Source organism: Microtus ochrogaster, linkage group LG8, assembly GCF_000317375.1.
Source record: "Microtus ochrogaster isolate Prairie Vole_2 linkage group LG8, MicOch1.0, whole genome shotgun sequence".
NCBI lineage: Eukaryota > Metazoa > Chordata > Mammalia > Rodentia > Cricetidae > Microtus > Microtus ochrogaster.
Window position 1 is genome coordinate 3,542,578 of NC_022033.1, and position 15,163 is coordinate 3,557,740.

At 52.8% G+C, this 15,163-nt stretch overlaps 1 protein-coding gene across 3 annotated transcripts in view; it reads right to left on the reverse strand.

Moving 5' to 3' along the window:
* Phactr3 (phosphatase and actin regulator 3) overlaps nt 1-15,163 on the reverse strand; it is a 201,552-nt gene that overhangs the window by 45,002 nt on the left and 141,387 nt on the right. For all 3 annotated transcript variants that reach the window (XM_005362767.3, XM_026787110.1, XM_026787111.1), the window contains exons 4-7: nt 13,345-13,530; nt 6,075-6,284; nt 2,198-2,372; nt 1,262-1,509 (exon numbers count right to left, since the gene is read on the reverse strand). In XM_005362767.3, coding sequence (XP_005362824.1) covers nt 1,262-1,509; nt 2,198-2,372; nt 6,075-6,284; nt 13,345-13,530 — 819 coding nt within the window. The remainder of the gene's footprint in view (nt 1-1,261; nt 1,510-2,197; nt 2,373-6,074; nt 6,285-13,344; nt 13,531-15,163) is intronic.

A 15,163-nucleotide genomic window follows, 5' to 3' on the forward strand; every position in this document is an offset into this window, starting at 1 on the left:
TGGCCACAAAGCGCCACCTGCTGGCCACAAAGCATAGATTTCCCAGCCCAGAGCACGGAGCTCTGCATCCAGGAAACACATGAACGCAGGGTCCATGAAGTCCCTTACTACACTGAAGAAGTTCAGCTTCCGGGATCTGACCACAGCTAACTACAGCACACAGTCCCAGCCACTAAGAAACCAGGCCTGTCCCTAAAAAGGCTTCCATTGTTTCTAAACATTAAGTCCTTGGAACATTTGTACTGGTCACCAAGAGTGCGGTGTGGCAGATGCTAAACCTTGACACACACACCCGCTGATGGGAGGCCTGAACCTTGACCCCCCGCTGATGTGTGGAGGGTGGGAGATACACATCACAGGTCCACCTGCCGCCTCCGCCTTCCTGTCTATACCACACAGCAGCTGAGACGTGAGGATGGGGTCTCAAGTTAGGAGGCAATGGACAGGGTCCGATTGCTCCATTTGACATTGTCTGTAGTTGGCAAGAAGAAAGACCTCATGGGAAGTTCCCACTGTGAATAACTGTCCCCCCAAAGCAATATTTATCACGTTTCTTGGATTGGGGAAGTGGTGCTGAAGTCATCTTCCGAACATTTAAAAAGTTGTATCTTTCAAGAGTCATGTTTCCCCGTGAGAATGTGAGGACAGGTGTTCGTCCTTGAGTTCAGGAATCAAGGACCCTAAGCTGCATGTCCTGATAGCCTCCCTGATAGCAGGGAATTCTCCCTCCCCCTGAAGAATACAGAGACACAAACGCAGACTCAGAAACCCTATGAAAACCCTGTCTTGCCTATGTCCATCTGTCTGTCCATTCACGTCACTCCTGATGTGGCGGCCATTGAGGGGGGTCAGTCAGCTACTTGATTTTGACTCCCCTCCTTCCCTTTTTCATCTCGTTTTAAAATAAGAATGTACGACGTTGGCCATGGGTACACTACGTCCGTGTCTTTGGCCAGGTCATGCTTAGGGGTGCTATCTCTATCTCTAGTCACTCACAGTCCACTTGTGAGCATTGCCAACATTTGTTGGAGCAAACATCCATCCTTCTAGATACAAGTTGACCCAGTGCCTTTAAAGTCCTTGCTGGGCCTTGTACCCTGCCTCCAGGGAATGGCCCACTTCCCCCTCCCATGGCTTTCATGCAGGCCATCTACTCTGCCCCTTCCAAGCCAATGGCTAGCAGAAAAGCACCAGCTTCCCTGTGGCTCAGGGAGACGGAGCGCTGGCTGGTTTCCCTCCCCTGGCCCTTTGCCCTCCTCACCAGAGATAATGGAGTCGTTGAGCGCCTCCTCATCCTGATACAGAAGCAAGTCATCCTTGAGCTCGGAGCTCAGTATCAGATTCTCCTTGTTCTCCTCCGAGTCTTTGACGGAAGTCCGCTTGTTCTCGGAGGCCACGTCAAAGCTCCACATCTCCTCCCTCTCCTTGCCCCGCTCCATGCTGGACGTCCTGGACAGACGCGTGTCCATCCGCTTCTTTGGAGACCCTCTGCATTCCCGTCCTTGAAAACTAAGTGGGAAAGATGACTTGTGTTACACGTGCCCGTTTTGCTAGAAACACATAGGAATCAATGCAGGAGCTGGTGGACACTCCAGTGGCGGTGGCCTGGGATGGTTTCTCAGCTCGGACCTGGGCATCTTGTGCAGAGACTCTGAAAGGAACCTGGGGCTTTGAACCTTTAGTACTTGGCTCTGCAGTGTATCCTATCTGAAAAGTGGGCATATGCAAAACCCTGCCAAAATGTGCAGTTCAATCATTCAGACCAAGGGTTTCAGAGACCCGAGAAAGACATTGCGTTCCTCCAAGATGCCACCAAACTAGCATGTAGTTCATGGGGTCACTCTCCTCCAGCAAGGGCCATTTCCTTCACACCAGCCATAAACCATCAAAATCAAGTGAGCTGTGGGCACAGGGCAGTTTGTGATCTCATCATTAGATCCCTGGGCCTTCAGAGGCCTAAGCTAAGAATAACCCCTCTCCCAACTATTCCCTCTCAGGAGGACCCCAACCCCACCCACCAAGGGATCATGCAGGAGTCTCCTGATTGGTTTTCCATATACATGATGTCTGTCCGACTAAGAAAATCAAGATGGTTCCAGCAGAACAAGAAACCCAGTCCAGGCCCTGCATGACGAGGAAGCATTCCCGCAGGGCTGGTCCTCATTGGTATCACAAGGGTGCGGGATTACAGCCTCACCTGTCCTGACGGTGCTTTGTGGCCAATGCCCTGTGTAGCTCCTCAATCACACGACTGGGGGGCAGTGGCCGGTGGACAGTGGTAAGATGAGGGGACCCTGTGGGGGTGGCAAGCTGTCCTCGGAGTGCCGGCTCGTTGCTCTTCATGCTGGGGCCTTGGAAGAGCGCAGCTTGCCCTGAGGAGGAGCAGGAGTGGACACAAGCGTCACCTTCCACACAGGGACCAAGGCCCGGAGGAAGATGTAAGGTGTATCCCTCCCACCCTGCCAGGCCACCTGGCCTACATAGACTCTCCATTCTAGACTCTATTCCCAGGAAAGAGACCAGGACACGGCTACCCAAGGTCCTATATCTATACTGCCATTCTATTAGGGGAGAAGTTCTGGGCAAACAGCATCCCTTCTCTCATCCCTTTGAGGAGTCAGCTTCCCGGACTTACTCGTCGCTACATGGGAATCATCGATACTTCCAGAGCTCTGCAGCCACCCTTCCTGCTACCTCTGCCCTCCAGACACCACTGTCCCCGTTCACGTCCAGCAGCCTCCCTGCACCTCAGCCCTTGGGGCTCCTTCTGGATTGTGAATCTTGTTGTATCTTTCTCATCTTCCTTTTGAGGTGACGTAGACTCATGGTCCAGTCCCAAAGTCCCTTGGGCGGCCATGCTCGGCCCCCTGGCATCATCTCTTTCTGACCCCCATGCTACTCTCTTCAGTCTACCCCACAAAGATCCTTCTAATTCCTGAAGCCCTGTGCTGCCCCAACTCTGTGGGGGGAGGCTGCTTGTTTGTTTCCCGGCTACCAGACTCCTGAAATAATTACACAGAAATCTGTATTAATTGCAATACTGTTTAACCAATAGCTTAAGCATATTTCTGGCTAACTCTTATATCTTAAATTAACCCATTTCTATTAATCTGTGTATCACCATGGGGCTGTGGCTTACTGGCAAGGTTCTGGTTTGTCTGTCTCCTGCGGGTAGCAACATGACTTCTCAGCATTTTATTAAACCAATACAAGTGACAAATATTTACAGGGTACAAGACCACTGTCCCACAGAACAACTCTGAGTCTTTAAAAGCTTTTCTTCTCTATCCTTTCCTCAGCGAGACCTTCTCTGCATCTTGTGTAGAACCCCAAGGACCAGTCCAGACAGACCATCCGACCTTGTCCTCAGCCACGAGGGAGAGGCTGAGTCTTCTCTACAAACGTGATTATCTGTCACCCAAAGGATGAGCAGTGCCTGTGTGGGCAGATGGGACAGGGCTTCGGTTCCTCCTGGGGACAGTTCCTGCTTGAGATGTCTTCCATGCCCTGAACACCCACAGGGATTCTGTGTTCCCAGACCCCTGTTTAGTCAGCATCGCCTCCAGTCCTTAGCAGAAAAGTTGTACAAACAGCAAAAAGGGAGTGTCATGGCTTATCCACTTACATGGCAGCCAGCCTGGGACTGGCATCTCACCAAAGGTCTCTCTACCACAGTCAGTCACGTGTGTATCAGCCCAGCACAATACAGAAACAGAGACCAATCCACAACGGGCACAAGCCAGCACCCTTCAGGATTGTGAGGAGCATGCTACCCGCCCCTCCCCCCCGGGCAGACTAACATGTGTCTCCTGTGCCTCTTACTGCTCCCACTTCTCAAAGGGAAAAACTGAGGCTCAAGGATGGCTCAGAGGTGTTGACAGGAGGCACCTGCTCCAATCGCACTTAGGGGAGGTTGTGGGACCCTGTAGTAGAGTGGGCTATCAAAACAGGAGCAGGCCAGCAAGGATTTGAGCTAAGTAGCCTCTGGAGGCCAGGCAGCGACATGCAGGGAGCCACAGGACTCTGGAGCCACAGTGAAGGGAGGCGCAGTGGCGGAGGCATGGACGCCCACCTTGACCCTCGACAGGGCTTCCAAGAGCCAGGGATCTTCACCATGATCCAACTAGGATCAGCATGGCTGGGAAGATGGTTCAGTTGGTAGAGTGCTTGTCTTGTGACTACAGAGACCAGAATTCAGCTCCCAGAATGTTGCAGAATATTTGTTTAGCTATGCAAAGGTGTGCTGCATTTGTTTAATTATGTAAAGATGGGCTGTTGTTTCACCTTGCCTGCCTAAGGCACCTGATTGGTTTAAGAAAAAAGCTGAATGGCCAATAGCAAGGGATGAGGTACAGGTGAGATTTCTGGGCAGGGAAGGTAAGTAGAGGAGAAGTTTAGGCTGGAGGGGGAAAAGAAAAAGAGACACCAGGGAGATGGCAGGGGTCAGCCAGCCAGTCATGGAGGAAGCAGAAAAGTTGGACATACAAAATGAAAGAAAGGTAAAAAGCCCTGAGGCAAAACATAGATAAATAGAAACAGGTTAAATTAAGTTAAAAGAGCTAATGGAACAAACCCAAGCTAAGGCCAAACTTTCATGATCAATAATAAGTCTCTGGGAAAACCCGGAGGAACCAAGGTAGATGTGGTAGTTTGAATAGGAATGGCCCCATAGGAGCATAAATTTGCATGCTTGATTTCTAATTAGTGGAACTATGAGTTAGGAGGTGTGGTCTTGCTGGAGTGGGTGTGGTCTTGCTGGGGTGGGCGTGGTCTTGCTGGAGTGGGTGTGGGCTTGCTGGAGTGGGTGTGATCTTTCTGGAGTGGGTGTGGTCTTGCTGGAGTGGGTGTGGGCTTGCTGGAGTGGGTGTGGTCTTTATGGAGTGGGTGTGGTCTTGCTGGGGTGGGCATGGTCTTACTGGAGTGGGTGTGATCTTTCTGGAGTGGGTGTGGTCTTGCTGGGGTGGGCGTGGTCTTGCTGGAGGATCCCTGTCACTGGAAGTACAGGGCCTTTGATGTTTCAAACACCCTCAGCAGGTCCAGTGTCTTTCTTTCTGCCTGCCTGCACGTCAGGATGTAAGCACCCAGCTTCTTGCCATGATGATGGTGGACTAATCTTTCTTCAGAAACTGTAAGCAAGCCTCTCCCCCACAGACACACACCACTGAAAGCTAGTTTATAAGTGTGGCCACGGTCCTGGTGTCTTTTCACAGCAACAAAACAGTAATCAAGACATCAAGACAGTATCAAACAGCAGAATAAGGTTGCTGGCTCGAAGTGGGGCCCAGTCACGTTTGCAGTGACCGAGCAGAATTTGAGTCCATGTCAGCTGCAGGATCTGTTACATTCCCTAAGTCTTTAGTGTTCTAAACTGGGCACAGAATGCTTGCCCCTCCTCCGTCAAGGCTCAGCCCAGCGAGGGATGTTTGTAGTGTCTGTCCCACAGAGTGAGGGGCCTCACCAAGCTGGGTTCTGCTCTCTAGTGTCTTTTTGTGCCCACTGCTTCTAACAGGAGCACATGGAAATGAGCAATTAGAAGAGAAGAAAGCCACCACTCAGTGACTAGCCTGCCTACCCAGATGAGTAAATGTTGACTTCCTGCAGTTAGCTGCCCGTGCCCCTCCCCCCCCCCCCCGGTGAGGCCAGAGCTACAGAGAGAGATGACATAGGAGCAGATGACAAGGGTGCTGTCACATGAAGAGCCAGGGCCACCCTGAGCTCTGCGACGTGTGGAGGAGGGAGTGGGGCACTCTCAGGGAGCAGAAGAGACAATGCTGGCATGTGTGTGCATGGCAAGGAAGGTTCCATCCTGAGGGCTGACTGCATGCCCTGGATTGGGAGTCTAGAAGATTCCCCTCTGACTGGCACAGAACCCTCCCATCTGCTGAAGGGAGCCCAAGCAGTCTGTACTCAACAACCATGGCCTCGTAGGAACTTCTCTCTACAGCCTGTGGGGCCCAGGCACAGGCAAAGGTGGGAGTCAACCTGAAGTTGGAGCCAGGCAAGATGGGCCGAAGCCATGGACAGAGAGGAGGGTAGGCGGGAGAACAGAGGGGAGGAAGGGCATGTGGACTCACCTGTGACAGGTTTTGTGGCTTTACAGCTGGCCTTGGGCGGTGGGGTGGGCAGCAATGGAGGGCTGGGGAGCTGGCTCGCAGATCTCTCCAGGGGTCTGGGGGGACTGTCTGGGGAGTCAGACCCAGCTAAGGCTTGAGAGAGCTCATCAGTGGTGGGCAGGAGGCTGCCAGCATCGTCTTCTTCAGCACTGGACGCAGATGGCATCTTGGCTGGTTCAAAGGCAAAAAATAGAGTATTTAGACAAGGCTGTCATAATAGGCCTGGGAGAAAACAGGCTTTTTCTGCTTAGGAAGGGGCCCCTGTCCTTGATATATCATTGCGGTGGGGGACCAGACCGAGTACCACAGCTCTTCCGTGGCTCTCGTGTATTCTTCCTGGCACGGGTTTCAGTCCTGCACAGTGATTTATTCTCTGGGATCTGCTTTCCTCCCAGGGACTTGGATTATTCATCCTGATTGGACTCCCAGTTGCCACAAGAAAGTTCAACATGGAGACAGGACAGCCTGGGCTTGGGGCTCTCATGCTGGATGAGCCAGCAGGATCAGCGTGGATCTGTCTGCTGTGCTGAGGTTCCATCTGAGAGTGGGCTGAAAACGCTAACTTGGGCCAGTCTCACAGCCCTGTCCCCTATGGATAGACCTTACCCTGTTTGTCTGTCTGTCCGTCTGTCCATCTGTCTGTCTGTCTCTCCATTTCAGTCACATGCTATGAGGGAAGCAGTCCAACCATTCATATGTCAGCCCCTCTACCTTGCTTCAGCTGTAAGTCTCTACAGACCCGCAGTTCCAGTTACTCTAGAGGCTGAGGCAGGGGCATCACAAGTCCAAAGACCGTCTGGGGGTCAGAATAAGTTCAAAGCCAGCACTGGTAACTTGTCAAGACCCTGTCTCAAACTGAAAGGGAAAGAGGGCTGGGATGGAAGCCCATGGCAGAACCCCTGCCTAGCATATGTGCAGCCCTGAATCTGAGCTTCAGTACCACAGAAATTAACTAACACAAATGAACTCATTGAACACAGTCCCCAGAGCTGTGCCCCTGTACTCTGACTCCTTTCTCTTCTACCTGAGCAGTCTTTCCCATCCTCTCATCATGGCTGCCCTGCTAAGTCACTAAGCGCTAATTCTCCTCTTGGCTTTGGCTCTCACACGTCCCTGCTACTCTGGACATAGCTGCCGGTTTCAGTGTTCTTTGTGGGCTCTGCTCCCTGTACCCACCCCTTACTGCAACGTCACCTCTGGGTCTTCCTCCCCCAGATACCCTTTGGGTAGTCATTCCCATGTATGGTCCTCTGGCTTCAACATCCTGCCCACTTCTCTTTTGATGAGATTCTCCCACTCCCCAGAGGGGCAAACAGCCTGGAGGCCCACGTATATCCTTGTCTAACTCTTTTGTTTTTCTGTTCAGCAGCTGAACCGAGAACCCTGATGTGCTAAGCAGGTGAAGGTTTCTAGCTGGGGCCTTTTTCTTTCTTCTGTGTGACTGTTGCATGGACACACAAGTGCATGCGTGGGGTGGGCAGAGCTGCTTCCTTCTTCCACATCCTTCATCTTGGCTGTCAGTGGTGACGCATGCCTCTAAACTCAGCGCTTGGGAGGCAGAGGCAAGCGGATCTCTGAGTTCAAGGTCAGCCTGGTCTACAGAGCGAGCTCCAGGACAGCCAGAGCCTTTACATCATGTCTTCCTCTATTGCTCCCCATCTCCCACAAAATCTACTGCTTGCCATTTCAGCTCCACTTGCCAGGAAGAGTCTCCAGGATCCTGTCTCTGTCCCCCACAGCACTGGGCTTGGCCACAGCATTCACCTTCTGCATGAGTTCAGGGGATGCAGACTCAGGTCCTGATGGGGCGGCAATCATTGCACCCACTGAACCATCTCCACAGACTTCCTTTGGCATCTTATGTGGGGACAAGATGCCACTAAGTTGCTTTGACTTGCAATCACCTGCTTCGGCTTCCCTATGGGTGAGATGGCAGGGTTGCACCTCTAGGTTGGGCTTCACCAAAACCCCCTAACTCTTCTACTCTCATCAACCCTCCTGCTGAGAACCACCTGGCTGCAGGCACTTCCCAGACTGAAGCCACAGCATGGGAAGAGGCAGAGCCTCAGCCTTCCCTGGGATGAGTCCCACAAGGCCCAACAGCCGAGAGCCAAGTGCCCACGCCATCCTACCTCATCCACTCCACACTACAGCCCATCTCTTCCGTGCCTCATCCACTCCACACTACAGCCCATCTCTTCCGTGCAGTTCATGGACAATTCCTGTCAGCTCTGCCCCCATCCTTCCAAGAGAAGTCACTATCCCCACAGAGAGCTGCCAGCAGCCTTCTGGGCTCACCTAGGTTCAGGCAGGCTTCCTTCCAAGAGAAGTCACTATCCCCACAGAGAGCTGCCAGCAGCCTTCTGGGCTTCACCTAGGTTCAGGCAGGCTTCCTTCCAGCCTCCAAACCTCAGTCATGCCTCTTCCCCAGCACAAACACCATCCCCTAAATCAGAGATGGGGAGTTTCTCTGTCGACAGCCAGATGGCAACTGCTTTCAACATGGATTATATGGGCTTTGCCACAGTTACAGCCTCTGTTGGAGTAGGAAGCTCCAGAAGGTCTGGCTAACCCAAACAGCAAAACCTCTCTTGGCTTCACACAAGGGTGGACATATGGCTGCCTCTCACTCTCAGCACTGGGCAATAGATCAGTGCCCCATCCATGTGTTAGCCACAGCCACAGCGGCCACTGACACCCGGGAAGCAGCTAATGTAATTGGAGGCCTGGGGCTCAGTTGTTTCGCACTGATTAAACAGTCATGTGACTAGCGGCAGGCACTGAGAGCGGAGAGCCCTGGGTTGACCTGGGGCTACAGCGTGGAAACTCAACACCTAGAACATTCCAATAGTCAAAGGTTTATCTCCTGCTTGGCTCTACTTGGGTCTGTAGAATGTTCTAAATGGGCTCAAACCTGGCTTCTGATATTCAGAATTCTATGGTATTAGGGAAGCAACTGTTCTGGCTTGGATGTGGCAATGACCCCTACACCAGGCTCATCATTTGAACACTTGGTCCCCAGCTGCTGGTACTATCTTGGGAGGGAACAGGACCTTTAAGGGGTGGGACTTAGAAAGAGGAAGCAGATCTTTGAAGGACAGACTTTCATGTTTATAGCCTAGCCTAACTTCCTGCCAGGGCCCGCTTCCTGCCAATGTCTGCTTCCTGCCGCCGGTGTCTGCTTCCTGCCAGGACCCAACTTCTTGCCAGGGTCCGCTTCCTGCTAGGGCCCGCTTCCTGCCAGTGTCCGCTTACTGCCAGTGTCTGCTTCCTGCCAGTGTCTGCTTCCTGTCAGTGTCTGCTTCCTGCCAGGGCCCGCTTCCTGCCAGTGTCCGCTTCCAGCTCTACTATGAGATTAAAGGAAGCCCCACTCTCCTGTCCCCATGGAGCTGCCTGCCATCATGCCTGGTATACGTCCCACACCATGAGACAAATGGTATGTCCTCCTGGACACTATAGAGAATGAAGCCAGGAGACACGGCCTCTCCCAAACACAGGAGCTGGGGAACATGGACCTCAAACCAAAGGAAGACCGAGCCTGCCCCTTTGACAGTCTGCACCCTGGATGCTGTATTCAGCCAGACTTCATTTATTCCCTAAACACACACACACACACACACACACACACACACACACACACACACGCGCGCGCGGGAGAGAGAGATCAAGTGTAGGTGGGTCAGGTAGCAAAGCAGATGTCACCTCTATTGCATCTGTATTGTGTGTGTGGTTTGTATATATGTGTGTGTGTATGTGTGTTTGTGATTTGTATGTGTGTGTGCTCATGGTTTGTATGTGTGTGGTTTGTGTATATTTGTATGTGTATGGTTTGTGTGTGGCTGTGTGGTTTGTGGGAGTGTCCTTTCCAGGGTTAGGCTGGCTGGCCAGCAAGTCCCAAGGGTCCTCCTGTTCCCTCATCATCATCCTTGCTTGTAAAAGCAAGCAGCACTGTGCCCAGCTTTTTACATGGGTACTAGGACTCGAACCCAGGTCCTCATGCATGGCCAATGCTCCCCAGACAGAGGAATCTTCTCTTGACTTTGGGGACAGCAAGGACAGCAAAGGCACCTGTTTTGAGTAGGAGTACATACCTACATGCCTGGAGCTGCTGTGGGGAGTGGGTACCTGTAGCAGAACCCTGAACCTGCAGGGCAGGATGACGCCCAAGTGTGACCCAGGCATGGCTACACAAACAAGAAAGGAGCCTTTGGAGCCAGGGCCCATGTCAGCTATGTACTTCCCAATGACTTCTCCCCGACCTGACTCAGTTCTAGGAAGATCTGATTTTTGAGAGAAAGCATCTGACCCTGACCCTTCTAGAAGGCACCTGAGTGTTGGGGACAGGGGCTTGCCCAAGGTCGGGAAAAGCTTAGGCATGAGTGTTCACCTGATCTGTTCACCTGAGACTCTGGATTTCTTTGCTGTCAAGTGACATCTGTCTGTTAGGAAAGCAGCTCCACACAGAAGGACAAGGCCCAGATGCAGCTGCTCCCTCCAGCACTGAGCAGATGTGGGACAGTAAAGAGAGCTGACAGCTCTGGATCAGCATCTGGCCTCCCTAGCTCTAAGGGAAAGATGAGGACCATGGTAGCCTCGGGCTTTAGTCACCAAATAACAGCCCAAATAGGGACCGGAAGGTAGAACATAGGCTCCAAACCCCTTGACCTCCACAGGAGGGGGCAAAGCCCAGGACCAGAAATAGTTTGTGTTGTGCCAAGCAAAGCAGTTGCCATCTTGGGAAGGTCAGCTGTGCTCCCTTGGGAAAGGAGCCTCCATCCCCGCTGGGTGTTCCGACTGTCTACACGCTCTCATGGAGAGGCGGGAAGGCTCACAAGAGCCTCACCTGAAAACCCAGCCGCTCCCTGCCCCCTACTGCACTCTCATGCACAGAAGAGCAAAAGGACCAGAATCCTCAGGAGCCACAGACATGATTGTGGGTGCGGTGACTCTCCTGTCATTCCATCCTGGTGAGGCAAGCCTGCTAGTGGAACCAGCCATATTGGCCAGCTCAGGTTTGACTGAGAGACTCCGCTTCAAAGAACAAAGTGGAAGAGTGACCAGAGAAGATTCCCAATACCAAACTAAGGCCTCCACATGCACCTGTACACACCACACACACACGTGCACAAACATGCACACGCACACACATGTGCACACACACACACGTGCACACACACACACACACACACACACACACACACAAAGGGATGGGGGGATAAAATCTCTCTCGAGACCGAGGATGAGAAGTCCAGGAAACAAGGTGTCATGGAGATGTCTTCTATCTGCCCATATCTCTCATTACGTCTTCTTGCAGCCCCAAGGACTCAGGATCCACCAACATCCCAACTGGGAAAATGAGAAGCCTACATCCCTGACTCACACGAGCCAGGCATCACCCCGACTGACCACAGCCCAGAGCTTGCCATCAGCCAAGTCCCTTGCCACTCTTTGCTGGGCTTCCTGCTACCTTTGGGCTGTGCCCAGGCCCTGGGAACCATGCCAGCTGCCATCCTTCTGTCTCTGTCTAGCCCACACAGGCCATATTCACCATATTCAAGCCCATGGTCTCTCCTGCTTCTTAGAGGGTCAAGGTCACCAGCCCAGCCTGTGAGCAGTGGCAGGGAGCAATCTCTAGCAACGAGCTGAGCCTTTCACTCACACACCCCTGGTGATTTGGGGCAGATGCACTTTGCTGTCTTAATCAGATGCCCCAATTCCTGAGACGACAGCATTCGCTGTGACGCTGTACAGAAGTGACTTTTCAGTCCGGCCCTGTTACTGTGTATGCGTGTAAGCTGTTCCACTCCAGGGCCGAGCTTCCCCTTCCTCTGCCAGGATCTGTCCTGACTTGGCTCTGAAGGCCAGCATGGTGACCTCAGCAGCAGGAGGCCATCCCTAAGCCTTGTACCTGGAAAGCCCCTGAGGTCAGACATGGGTATCACCGGGAACTATTCAGAGCCAAGTGAGAACAAAGAACTACCAAGAAGTGTTAGTTAGCAGTGGAGCTGAGGGCAGAGACCCAGACAGGCAGGAATACTTGAAGGTCAAGTCCAGGGCTGGGGAACAGTGAGCACAGAATACAGGCTCCACTCACTGTCACTGTGCCAACCACAGCCCTATGAGGTCAGCTGCCTGGAACTCAAGGGGTAACAGCTAGATACAGCTGGGGCCTTTCCTCCCTGGGTCCACAACTCCTCAGACTCCAAATTCCCATTATGTCCCCAAGCCAAGAGAGACTGGAGAGGCACAGCCACCCAAGAGGCAGAGCGCACACCATGAGCAGCTGCCAGTATTGCAGGGAATCTGGGGAGAGGCAGCTAGCAAAGAGCACCCAGTGACCATAGCTTGGGGAAGGAGAGGTCAGGGAGCAGAAGCCCAGAGGCTTCACCCCACGGCCTGGATTCCCAAGACCCCTAGAAAGTTGTGGGGTTCAAACTCCAGTCCCCAAGCTGTTTAGCATGGGTTCAGGCATGGGACAGCATGAGAGAACAGGCTCCCAGGGCTACAGTGAGTGACACCTCAGAGGGTAGCTTAAGGTGCTGCTAGGTCAGGGGGAGTGTGGGGCCTGAGCTCCTTCCTGCTTTTCTTCTTGTCACCAAAGGTCCTGTCTACTCCTTTAAAACAAAGACACCAGCCTGGTCCCCACTCATCCTTTAAAACAAAAGCACCATCCCGGTCCCCACTTCTTCTTTAAAACAAAAGCACCAGCCCGGTCTCCACTCCTCCTTTAAAACAAAAGCACCAGCCGGGTCCCCACTCCTCCAAAGCTGGCTACTGTGAATGTGGTCCCGAGTCCCTTTGTGCTCTGCACAACCCTGATGCTGATCTCACAACTCTTCCCATGTAACAGAGGACACAACAGCCGCTGCCTGAGAAGCTGCTCAGAGCCTAACTCCGGCCACAGCACAGCATGGTTCTCCCACCTCACACACTTGCTCTGGCATCTCAGGGAAAGAGACCATCTGCTCCAGGACACACCCATTGGGGGCTGGCTGTGTATTCGGTGACTTCAGGGGGAAAGTGGCAGGAGGCCATCCATGGCCATCCTAGGTCCCTCACTCCTCCCACACCCAATTTGGGAGGATCCAGGAGAAGAGAATTCCAGGGGACACTTGGGTCTCTCAGCCACAAGGCTGAGGGTGGCAGAACTGAGGTACCCAGGCTTGACAGTGAGGTGATGGTCTAAGCCCTTGGTGAGGAGTACTCAGACTGCTGGGTCTCCAGCTGGTACCTGTGTCATCCGGGTTGGCATCGGAGGGCAGAAGCTCATCCTGGGTGGCCTGGTCTGTCCCACTGGCCAAGGGACTTCCAGGCTGGACACCCTCCGAGGTCGGTGTCTCCTGCTCCTCGGCAGTGGACGGCTCACTCTGTGCAGGTTGGGGGCCTTCATTGGGACTGCATGCTTTACTTTCAGAATCTGTAGAGAAATTGAGCCAGCAGTCAGTCATGTCCCATTTACATCCTTCTATCAGGCAGAGGCCTCCTGCAAAGGATGCCACGGATGCCCTGACGTGGAACCCCACACTCCGCTGCAAGTTCCTCTCTCCACACTGTGCTTTCCGATGAGCCCGGTACCCTCACACCCAAGGGCCATTCTCTGTGCATCCTGGTACTTTAACACCTTTGAGAGATGGGTGATCCCCCCACCAACTCCCAGCCCTTTGCCATGCACTTTTAAAATGGTTTTAAAAGTCTGTCTGTCTGTCCCCACTGCTCCCTCCTGCACCTGTACCATGGTCCTCATCCTAACAACAGAATCGGGCAACTGAGCCAGGAACATCTGACATGTGGCAATAAATGTTGACGGCAGGTATCCTCGGGGTGCTGGAGTGACTGCAGGGGTGCTAGGGTTGTCCCATGGTGGCTGCAGACAGCTGTCTTCTCTGTACCCACCACTGACTGTCAGTCTTACGAAGCAATGCCTGTCAATCACGTACTACGTGCCTCGAGATTAACCTTTGCCCCAGGTGATGAACATTCTCAAGAGGCCCCAGAGATAGCATCTCAAACTCAGCAATTGTCAAGGCCAACGATGGAGGGAAATAGTGAGAATTTACACAGCATATTTCCCAAGGCCAGCCTCTTCTCGTTACTATGGCTCAACTGTAGAGGTATCTGAGGGTCTGTCCTGTGGCTTGTCCCCCTCAGGATGGTTTCTTCACTGGAAAGGGCTCAGCCTTTGAGAACAAGAATTAAAACAGGGACCCTAAAACAATTGGGCCCACAGGGTTAAACATTCCCCAGGAATTCAGTCTGGGAGGGAAAGTCAGAAGTTCGGCACCAGACAGGCTCGCTTCCCAGGGAGGAGACTCACCCCTTTCTGGGGGCTTATCTCACAAGTAACAAGTAAGTCACCACTTGCGTGGTTCCTAGTTTCCATTTCATCTTCCCTACAAGATTACAGCGCAGAGGTAGGGGTGGCAGTGAGGAGGAGAAAGCTTCCTGTCCCGCAGCTTTGGCCAAACTGTAAGCCTGAATAAAGCTTACCCGATAGGTCGGACAAGCCACCCAGTGAACACCAGAGGCCCTGCAGTCTGTCTCCTGGGTGGTGCTGCCACACCCAGATCTTCTACTTGGGTTCTAGAGATAAGTTGTTTGCACGGCCAAAGCTTTACCAACTGAATTACCTCCCCACCTAAACAACGAGTCTCCCTTTGCCGATATTGTTACCCAATCTCTTTTGGAACATGGGGAAACTGAGGCAGGAATTTCTAGGCCCCCAGTGACTATCACAAAGTGACTTTTCCGGTCACACAGCTCCAGGGACACTGATCAGAATTCCCAACCCAGTCTGATGGAGGGAACTCACATGGTCTCCCATGGGAAGCTCTTGGTCCTCAGCTTATGCAGACAGAAACAACACAGTGTGGCCATGTGGTCTGCAGAGATTTCACAGCCCTGGGACACACCAGGGTGCTCTTCTGGCTATGGCCTCCCCACACTGGCTTCCCTCATAGGAGTAGAGAATCATTCTATTTCAGGGTCAAAGACCCTTTTTACTAGACAGTCTTGCCTACTGCACTGGGGGCTCCAAGACTATCCACTTCATT